Source organism: Perissodus microlepis, chromosome 19, assembly GCF_051167445.1.
Source record: "Perissodus microlepis isolate ML-2025 ecotype Zambia chromosome 19, ASM5116744v1, whole genome shotgun sequence".
Taxonomy (NCBI): Eukaryota; Metazoa; Chordata; class Actinopteri; order Cichliformes; family Cichlidae; genus Perissodus; species Perissodus microlepis.
The window spans coordinates 30,289,124-30,300,025 of NC_140479.1; the positions used below are offsets into that span (position 1 = coordinate 30,289,124).

The window sequence follows — 10,902 nt, forward strand, 5'->3', positions numbered from 1 at the left end:
ATAGAACAATCGGTTTCTTGTTACAATTTTCTATTAAGCATTTCCTATTTTTATTATTTATTAATAAACTGGGTTGCGTTTTGATATTTGTGTCAGTGTAGAACTGTAGTATTACTGGAGGTTGAATCCACAGTGTCAGTGCTCATAATTCATACAGTGAGTAAAAAGGTTATAAGATAATTAACAAAGTACAAACACAGAAAAATGATGTTTTGCTAAACAATATTGCATTCTCTTGTAGGGATTTCGTTCTAATTTATGTTTGTTTGAATAAGTATTATGTCATTTTACCTCTTAAAGTATTAAACTAATTCAGTTAAACAACTTAAGATCATATGTGATTTCTAACTTCCTGCACAATAAAAGCCAAAAGGTTTGTCGCCAGCCAGCCTTTTATATGTTTCAGTAAACTGGTAGTTGCAACTGTCAGATAAAGACAGTGAAATCAGAAGTAAAATAATTCGCTATAAACAAAAGGCATAACACCGAAATGTCACGATAACCTTATACATAGTAGTTACTAGGCACGTATCGGAGTAAATTCGTGTTTCTTAGTCACTTTCCATGACTGGGTATAATTCCCCTCGCCACAGATTGTTTTTCTTGTTAAAAAGGCCAGCGGTAAACGCAGCGTCAATAAACAAAGAGTAACCAGAACATCATCAGATCTTCTACATCTTGTTCTTGAAGCCAGCATCGGGCTTTGGCTTGTTTGTTAAAGCATTAGTAGGAGAGAAAAGCAGGGAGAAATCATTAGAGAGGAATCCCAGGCATATGGCTGGCTTTTGTCGGCTCCCCTCCCCCTCCCTTCCTTCCCCTCCTGTCGTCCGCTCCGCAGCAGCAGCAGGACAGAGGTAGTTCAGTTTTTGAAGCCGTGGCATGAATGATCTCATCTGAACCTGATCTCCGCTTTCTCTGCTGTCGATCCTATGACCGAGACGGGAATTAAATTAACACAAACACGAGGTGAGTACGGCTACTCAAGCACCCGACGATAGTGTTTTTAACTAGCCACCCGGGTGACCGTGTGTTGTTTTTGGGGAACTTAACAGCCCCGCCGTGGCGAAAACTCTTGTTTTTGGCTAGAAAGGAGGAAGGACCGCGGACTGTGGGTGGGTGGGCGCTTTTAGCTAATTAGCTTTACGTTCGCTAGCATTCGTTTTATGTAAGAGGAAGTTTCCAAACGAATGCCGAGGGTTTTGTGCCTCCGTGGAGGCATTTTTTTTCACGGAACATTTTATGCTAGCTAGCGGCAACCCAGAAGTGTAAATTCCGTCTGTAGCATAGCCGGCCGGCTAACTGTTAGCTACTAGCGCAAAATGGCCTCATTGTCGCTCGGTAGCTCTGATGCCGAAAAGACAAAAGCATGCGGTAGTCACGGCCAGAAGCTCTCCGTCGCTTTTTACAGCTATTATAGCGGTTTTAATTTGGCGACTGGCAGTGGTAGCACTATGTATTTGTGAGGGAAGTGGGAGAAATGTAAGCAGTGCTTTTTAAAAATGTGTTTGTTCATTTAGTACGGCAGGCTGTGAAAGTGGTGGGGGATGGGCCATGCTAAGAACCATTGACGTAAAACGGAGCTGAATTTTGTTTGGCTTCTGCTTCCTAGCAAAGTAGAAAACACTTAGTTTAGTGAATGTATTTAAACTGTTTTAAATCCAGTTTAGTGACACTGTCTGTCTGACGTAAATACAACTGTAATGTCAGCATCAGAATAAAGTACTGATTTACACGAGGTGATTGTCTCCCCCCCCCCGCACTTATTTCCTGATATGTGAGAAGTTTTTGAACACCACATATGTCAGCATTTTTGTGAAATCGTGTTTTAAAAATGTGCAACTAAGTTTAATGCTCAGAAATACATCAACACTAATGTGCAGGTGTAAATAAATACTATTTAACTGAGTATGAGCTCGATATCAGTCATTAAAATTAAGCGTCTGTAGCAGATCACTTTGGGTTTTAAAATCAATACATTCTTATTGGTAAAGTAAGTAAATCTTTTTAAAAAATGTTCACTTGCAGATCGAGATGTTATTATCATGAGTTTGGTTGTTATTTAGTGCTCATGTTAGGTTATCTGTCAATATTATCTTGATTGAAAGTGTTTTAAGTGGTTAAAATGTAAGAACATTTAGGGAATTGGTTGTATGAGATTGTAGTTGTTTACATGTCCCACAGTGGAAAAACACAACGCACTGTGTATGTTGCCTGCTACAGATGACTGATCAGACTGGTTAGGACATAACTCGCTTTCAGTCTTATTTTATATATGACCTATATATGAATGGCTGTTTTTCTTATTGTTTTCAGGAATGTAATTCTAATTTCAGAGTAGAATCCTTAAGCTTTAAAAATGCTAAACTATAGGGTGTTCGAAAACAATTATCAGTATAAATGTTAAAAAAAAAGTTGTCATGTCCAAAACTGTTTTCTCTTCTGTGTGCAGTGATCCGTCTCTCAGGTTGTAGTTCTTCCTGTTTCTATTTAATGTCTTTTTTTTTCCTTTCATTTTTCTACTTTTTTTTTTTTCTTTAAGGAGGTAGTTCTCTCTAGTGTCTCTTATTTAACAGGGGCCAGTATTATTGCACCACATAAGAAGACAACATACGTCCATAATCGTTTTCTCACCCTTTTCATTTTAGATCTCCGGGTATCTTCATAAATTACCTTTTCCCCCCTTTATTCTGTCCACTGTCAGGAAATGTTATTCTATGATTACGAGGACTCAAAGACCTCCAGGCTCCCAAGCCTTTAATTGTACTTACGAGCCACTTCTCTTTATTTTTTCCTTTTGGCATGGATTGTAACTTTTTAAAAATGTGGTGATCTGATTGATCAGCAATTTAGATGTATACTTTTCTATTAAATGTGAACTCACAAGGTGTTGACTTGTTTTACTAGTTTTTGTCAGTATGCTATTGCACAACACCCCTGACTACACACTGTGTCAATGTTAAAATATGTAATTTGCACAGATTGTGGGCCTTAGTTTGGCCTGGCATCCTAAAATAAAAATGATAATTTGGTGTAGAGATGATTTATGACAGTAACAGCAGTGTCTTGGGCATGGTAGTTTCTTTTTGATTCCTAGTTCCTGAAAAACAGGCAATTTCTGTAAAGTGATCCAACCCTCTGTGATTTGTGCCCTGTGAATCCTAACGCTAAACATGAATCAGTGTTGTTTTTCATTGTACTGATTTTTAAAATTTTGTGTTTTCTTTTTTTCCCTTTTAAAAAAATGTATATCACAAATAGAAATTTGAAGCAACTGGAATCATTGACCCAAATGCCCTGCCCACAGGTTTAACACAGAGGAGACAGCCGGACACTGCGCATACTGTTTTTCTGTCTGATGGAAAATTAAATGCCACAGGCTGCTGTTTGGAGCTCAGTCTCCTATTCACTTGCATCCCATTTATTTTTGGGAGTCAGAGGGGCCTTTAACATTAGCGGGAGTATTGTTTTGTTCCTGTAAGACATGTGTGTGTTGAAGTGGTATTTAATGAGGAAGTTGACTGTGCTTTTCTTCCCCTCCTCAGTGAAGAGAAAGTGAAAATCTTGTTCTGCTAGTTTTTGAAGCGTCGCGTGCGTAGACCTGGAAACCTGATATCCCTTGTAAATATTAGTGGCTCATGGTGGTACATTGTACTGTGAATTGTAAATGCTGTTACTTTCCATATCCTTGTCACTTTTACCCCCTTGAAAGCACCCTTATTGATTAGGATATCTTTTTGATTTTCTTGATCACAGGTGGCAGTGGGGGAAAGAAAATAAATGCACTAATTAACTTGAGTGCTGTTTTTGTTTTCTGACAGAGGTCTCTGTAGTCTGTGCTTACTTTGATGCAGTGTCCGCATTTAGTCGGTAACCATGCTATTTTCGGTGGCTCAGTGGTCTGTTAAAAGTGTGGTTGTTCCGCCCAGCAGGAGTCTTGCCTCAGACTGGCCTAAAATGGGCAGAAATGGTGCTGAACAAAAGCTGCTTGTCGCTCGTACAAAAGTACTTGAAGCGTTGCAGCCGGGACCAAGCTGCATTGCTATTGCCTGTGCCTCTCAACAGGAAAGGTATAGCAAACTTTAAGAAAAAAACTACAACAATTATTTGTTTACTGTAGAGTAAGCCTGTAGTTTATTTGTAAAGTCACAGCTGCAGTTCAGCAGATTGTAGCCCTAGCTCCCTCATGTCCACACAAATGTTACACCACATAGCCTCATGACATCACACATTTACATAATTAATTACATGGCACTTAATCTTTTTAACTATTTTAGCTAGTGACATTGACAGCAGTACACATTTTGTGTTTGTCTGTGTGGCACATTTCTTAATATTTAAGCAAGTGGTGCCATTGTGTTTCTCACTGATTTTTTTTCTTTTTTTGTCTCCTCGCCTTCACAAAAGAGAGACAACATGTTCCCGAAGGGCACCAAGCGCAAGTTCTCAGACTCTGGGGAGGAGGCCGTCTCCAGTGGCGACCAGGGCCCCGCAGCTCCTTCGGCGGCAGCTCGGACGCTGTCTTCCTCTTACAGTCTGCAGCGGCAGTCGCTGCTTGACATGTCGCTCATCAAGCTGCAACTTTGTCACATGCTGGTAGAGCCGAACCTTTGCCGTTCAGTTCTAATTGCTAACACAGTGCGGCAGATCCAGGAGGAAATGACCCAGGATGGCACCTGGCAGATAATGACGCAGGCCCTCGCAGCCGCCCAGTGTCCCACCGACCGCCTGGTGGCCACTGAAGTGCTGTGCCGACAGACTGATCCAGCAGCCCAGGCAGGGCAGAGCCCAAAGCCTTACTCAGTGGTCGGTGTGGAGGAAGGCTACCACTCTGAAGAGGTGGTCATGGAGGGAGATGTGGAGACGGATGTCACCATGTCTACTTTGTCACCCGTCTCCCCTCAGCTGTCCTCGGCTTCTTACCTCGCAGGTCCCTTTGGCATGGGGCCCTGCTGGGAGGAGGAAGAGGAAGACGGTGAGTGCGAGGAGGAAGAAGAGGAGGACAGCGAGGAGTGCGTATCAGAGGGAGAGGAGGGAGACGGGGACCACCTAAGTGCAGACTCCAGGACAGGGGAGCAGGTTTTTGGGACTTTTGAGATCAAGCACCCAGCGCCGCCCCCTGACCCTGCGCTCGAGGAACTGTTTTCAGACGTGGACCCGTCTTACTATGACCTCGATACGGTGCTGACAGGCATGCAGAGCGCCCCGAAAATGGGGCCTTACGATCTGCTCGATAGCCTGTCCTCTCATGGGCCCACGGCCCTGAGCTCCAGCTCAAGCTGCAGGTCAGACCTGAACGAACTGGACCACATCATGGAGATCATAGTGGGATCCTGAAACTCTGAACATTCCTCTGGTCTGTACTGATGCCACAGACTCTTTCCAGACTATGCACAGTACACGTGTGTGTTCTGTATGTGGTATTGTTACATATAGAGATTGTTGGAGGTTTTGGATCAAGATGGGAAATTAACAGCAAGCCAAGTAGATTTGGGGTTGGGGGTATTAGAGATGTAGTTGGTCTCCTGTAACAGCCACTTGGGCAGGTTAACATCTGCTGTTGTGACTTTTTGTATAAAAAATAAAATGAAAATGTAATTGGCAGTTACAATTGTGATGGTAAAATTAACAAATCTGGGGATTTAAAAGCTATGCTGGTGAGTTGGCAAAGCAGTTAGTTTCCCACTTTGGTTCTGAAATCCAAAACTCAACAATATCTGTGAGAAGGCAAAGATAATTACCTTATAACTACCATGATGCATTCTTATTTAGGTGTTTATGTCCGTCATTCACTCTGTCATACTAGCTCCTTCTGGCCGTATTCTCTGCCATTTCATCAGTTCTATTTATTGTTACATGGACTGAGAAACAATTCCTCACACTACATGCATCAAAAACCAGAACAAATTGTAAATCCAAATCTATAAATCAATGCATATTTTCCTAGAGATTTGAGCAATTATGAATGGAATTTATGTATATGTACGTATGTGTATATAGAAATATATTTTTTGCATTATACAGCTGGGGGATTTTGCAGGCATCATTTGATATTATTATTTTTCCCTCCCAAGCGGTTTTTAAGATTTTAATAGCCAGTCTCAAGACGGTGTCTTCCCATGGTTTGGTATAGTCGACTGTAACAGGTGTCAGGACTGGCATCGTCTCACTTTATAGGCGCTGTTCTTTCATTTTCTTAAAAGCTTTATGCAGAGCAGGAAAATTGCTGCCAGTCAACAAACAAGGAGCAAGAGTTGTCATTTCTGGTAAGTTTACAGTAGCCAGGAGACAAATGAAGTAATTTTCCTGCTCTGCTGTCATTATGGATCCAATATCAGTAATAAGCAGCTTTTTCCTCACGCATTTTGGAGAAACCCCGGGGTGATAACTGCATCGAGAAGCCATATTTCTTTCTCTCATTTGTTATTCCAAGTGAAGAATTCTGTGTGTTTAACCCATCTAATTTATTGTTGTTTTATTTATTGTATTTATTTTATCAAGGTACAGACATGTCATGTTGACCTATCAATTCAACCATGAGGCCCGATGAAATTGTATTTATCCAAATTGTGCCCTTCGTTTCTAATGCAGTACCTATTTATTCCTAAGTTTTCTTTTTAAGGACTATTAGTAATAACAACAACCGGGTTACTATTCAAATTACTATGCAGCTCTGTCATATGTGTTTCAAAATGACTGTATACAAATCAAATGTCCTTTAATTCCTTTATGCAAACAGTTGCCTTTCTCCTAAATATGTGGAAAATCAAATGCATTCTTCAAAATTGTTCCTTATCGTGATGAAGAGATTAACTCAGGCAAATAAAATGTATTGACTAAAATACAGTATTACGACACACTTAATACCTTACCACAACACTCCTGAAGGATGTCACTCTGGTCTGAATGGGAGCTAGAACTTCAAAGACTAATTATCGTTGTAAAATGTATGCATTTTTTATATTAAGACAAAAACATTGTAGCATCTTTGTAAATATTTTTTATAATAAAAGGTGCAACTATTGATTGTGTGTGCTTGTTTCCCTTATTTTACAACAGGGCATGTTACTGTTTAACTCTTTAAAGCCGGTCGGAGCGGGCGCGCTCCGTTTTGCGTAACTATTTTTAAATCCCTGTAGAACCAGAACCACGTAAGCTAGCGCAATAATTTTTTTTGCATATTAAACCGGAGGAGTTGTACTTACATCTTATGCCATCAGCTTGTCCTAGGTCACGATTTCCTTCCACATATAGCTTTGCAAAAATTGCATAAAAAGCGCTTGCAGGAACAAAAACATAATATTCCAGAAACAGGCTTTGCTGATCCGATCAGCTGTTCGTAACACTTCCTGCATTTTTTGCAACTTTTTTGTATTTAAAGTTTTGAGGGATAAACCTCTTAAATTTCTCCAAGTAGAAGTATATGTAAAAAAACAAACAAAAACGATTTTCATTTTTTTTTTTTGTAGTTTATTGCACTTTTTTGCAATTTAAGTAGTTATTATGGACTTAATGCATACATATTATTAAAATTTGGGCTATAACAGTTGTATTGATGTATAGCAACTTGAAATGCTCCCAAAAATGGCACTACAGCATGTAAAAATATAAAGTAAGCTCTGGCGGACTTGGTTCTATGGTAGGTCTTAAAGGTTTAACTATTTGTCATGGTTTTTAAATGGATCTGAAAGAAGACTTGTGCTTCTCTGTTTGTTTCTGTTATATGAGCGCCACTGTAAAGGATGCATATTAAGTTTTGAATAAAGAAAGCATATGTAAATAAGCAATTCCTGTGAGTGAAAAGCCTAGGCTCCAGACAGCATCATACTCATTTTTTTTTCCCAGTCTTGGCTCTGCGTGATGTTACTGAGAGTGGACATCTTTTTAATATCTTGGGCTTAAAACTCTGTAAGCACTGAGGCCCCACTCACCTCCGCTCCATGACATGGTGAGTTATCCAGTTGGAAGAAACTAGATGTGGTCGTTAAGAGACGGCCATGGACAGCAGCAACACTCAGGTAAGCTGTGGTGTTTAAACTATGCCAAGTTGGTATTAAAATGCCCAAACTGGGCTAAACCACCAGCCTTTTTCCAATCCTTAAATGCCCAATGTTGGTGTGCCTGTGTGAAATGTAGCCTCAGTTTCCTGTTAGCTGACAGGAGTAGCATCCAGTGCAGTCTTAAGGTTTGACGTGCTGTGCTTTCAGAAATGCTCTGCATACCCTGGTGTCTGTGAGTGGTTACTGTTGCCTTCTTGTGCGTTCTCCTCTGGTCTATAACATCAACAAGGCATTTCCACCCAGAGAACTAATGCTCGCTGGATATTTTTTCCTTATCGGACTGTTCTCTGTAAATACATTCAAAGCAGTTCAATTCTATTTTATTTATACAGCGCCAAATCACAACAACAGTCGCCTCAAGGCGCTTTATATTTTAAGGTAGACCCTACAATAATACATACAGAGATAAACCCAACAATCATATGACCTCCTATGAACAAGCACTTTGGCAACAGTGGGAAGGAAAAACTCCCTTTTACAGGAAGAAACCCCCTGACAGGACCAGGCTCAGGGAGGGGCGGCCATCTGCCATGACCGGTAGGGGAGAGAGAAGGAAGACAGGATAAAAGACATGCTGTGGAAGAGAGACAGAGGTTAATAATAAGTATGATTCAATGCAGAGAGGTCTACTAACACATAGTGAGTGATCAGTGTTGGGTAAGTTACTTTAAATTAGTGACTTAGTTACATTACTAGTTACTTCTATCAAAAGTAACTCAGTTACTTCAAGTTACTCGTTACTTTCAGAGTAACTAGTTACTAGGGAAAGTAACTTTGGTTTTACTCAGAATTCTCTTGTTAATGTGTTGCTTCCGTAACTGGATACCCAGCCAGACTGCCAGTCTTCTAGCTTGCTTACTTGCCACAAGTGCACTGTGCCACCTACCAATAGAAAGGAAAAAATAATGTGCACATTTCCACGAGAGAAATCCCACACCTGGACCGCCGTTGACCGCCGCATGATTCTAGCCTGCTTTTTACATCCAACACAAAAACTGCAGTCGCGGTGCTTTCGATTGTACTCAGAACTCGGAAATTCTGCCTTCTGAATAGGAAGATGTAGGTAACACCAGACTGCAGATGAGCTGCATACAAAGCTGGACTGGGACAAAAAAATCGTCCCGGGCATTTTGACTAGAGACCGGCCCACCATTATAGGAAAAATCATAAAGCCTTTGAATGAAAATAAACACTGTTGTGACAGTGATGTACACTGTTCTGATGGTATATATGTATCAATCTATCAATCGTTTGTTGTAAGACTCAGATAATTATTTTTTTTTAAAAGTGAGACATTTTAAATGAGAATAAGAAAGTATTTCCTTGTGCCCCCCTCTCCCTGTTAATGCCCTACATGGACCCCTGGCAACACTTTGCTAGACCCGCCCCTGCACAGTTATCAGCTGTCAGCTACTTAGAAAAGGATCCTGGTGTTATTTGTCTCTCAGAAACAGTTCATAACTTCCCTTCAACTCATTCCTGTCACCTAAAAGGTAAACCTGTTTCTCCATCACCTGTTCAGCTCTGATGATTCAGTAAGGACATCTCCTGGTTTCATCTGCATGTTTCCCTCTCACCACATAACCAAACCGACATCATGACCAGCAGCTTTACAGCTGTGGCTCCAGCAAACATCAGCTGATACTAGAAATTAATATTTAATAAATTCTAACAACAGCTGATCAAGCTTAAACGTGCTGCTGTTGTTTAGCGCGACACCCGGTGGTTTCCTCTTTCTGGCGCAAAGTGGGCGATAAATAAACAAGAGAGAAAAGCCGATCAGCTGATCATTGATCAGTTTCATGATTGAAGTAGAAACAGGAGAGGGAGGGGAGAGAATGAGAGAAGAAGAGGCAGCTGTGCAGCAAAGACACAGAATAACTCCAGCTTTGTGTCTTTTTCATTGTAGCTGAAGTCCGGGACAAACTGTTCCTTTTCACCTCAACACGAAACGCGTAATAGTTTCTCTGAATACGAGACGATTCCGTTTTTTACGGGACGGTTGGCAACTCTAATAATTAACCGTATGAACAAAATAAAGTTCAACATCAGTAACATAGCACCCACCCAGCTGTATAGAAACTCCGTCATGCTAGCTAGCACGCAGTACGAAAAAGTCAGCATAACGAAAATAAACTCCACCTAAACTTGGTTCATATCTGACCCAGATAGACTGCAGGTCATAACTTCTTACCTGAAGTTCAGTTCACCTGATACTCTCGGACCAGCGGCCGCTTCGGGTCTCTCCTCCTGCCTCCCTTTTCCTTCATCCACCTGCTGGCTTCCACCACTTTCTAATGTTACTGAATCTGTGGAAGCTCCGCGATGCCTCCACACGAAGTAACGAATAACGACCCTATCTAAATCCCAGTAACGAGTAACGCGTTCCCGGTTTTGGCATAATAACTAGTTACCGTGCTCGTTACCACAATAATAACGTAGTTACTGTAACGCGTTACTTAATAACGCGTTAGTCCCAACACTGTGAGTGATAAAGGTGACTGAAGAAGAAATACTCAATGCATCATGGGAATCCCCCAGCAGTCTAAGCCTATTGCAGCATAACTATTGGAGGATTCAGGGTCACTTGATCCAGAAATACATGTTCATAGTAATTTAAATCACCTTTTATCTCCATCCGGATGTTCAGTTGAAGTTCAGCAGCTCGTCTTGACAACGTCTACATGCCTAAACTGTTGCAACGTGATTGGCTGATGAGATATTTAAATTATTAAGGAGCTGAAGAGTTGTAGCTAACGAAGCTGCTGGTCTTGGCATATCTCCAAATCACAAGGGTAGCTTTTCAGAAGCTGAGCATTTAAGTTCTATGGGGTCTTTTATTTTG

At 40.9% G+C, this 10,902-nt stretch overlaps 1 protein-coding gene across 3 annotated transcripts; it reads left to right on the forward strand.

The window, feature by feature from the left end:
* The first annotated feature begins 703 nt into the window (after positions 1-703).
* Positions 704-7,023, forward strand: cdca4 (cell division cycle associated 4). 3 transcript variants are annotated; one of them, XM_084914929.1, is made up of 2 exons: positions 704-4,067; positions 4,405-7,023. In XM_084914929.1, exon 2 carries the CDS (start codon positions 4,414-4,416, stop codon positions 5,332-5,334), a length of 921 nt encoding a protein of 306 aa, XP_084771055.1. In that variant the 5' UTR covers positions 704-4,067; positions 4,405-4,413; the 3' UTR covers positions 5,335-7,023. The 3 variants fall into 3 exon arrangements, with proteins under 3 accessions (XP_084771055.1, XP_084771057.1, XP_084771056.1); XM_084914931.1 differs by having other exon boundaries at positions 705-966; positions 3,930-7,023; XM_084914930.1 differs by having other exon boundaries at positions 707-966.
* Positions 7,024-10,902: the final 3,879 nt, after the last annotated feature.

Bases quoted from the DNA above. Each gene is read 5' to 3' on its own strand.
- cdca4 (XM_084914929.1), top strand. From the start codon at position 4,414: ATGTTCCCGAAGGGCACCAAGCGCAAGTTCTCAGACTCTGGGGAGGAG.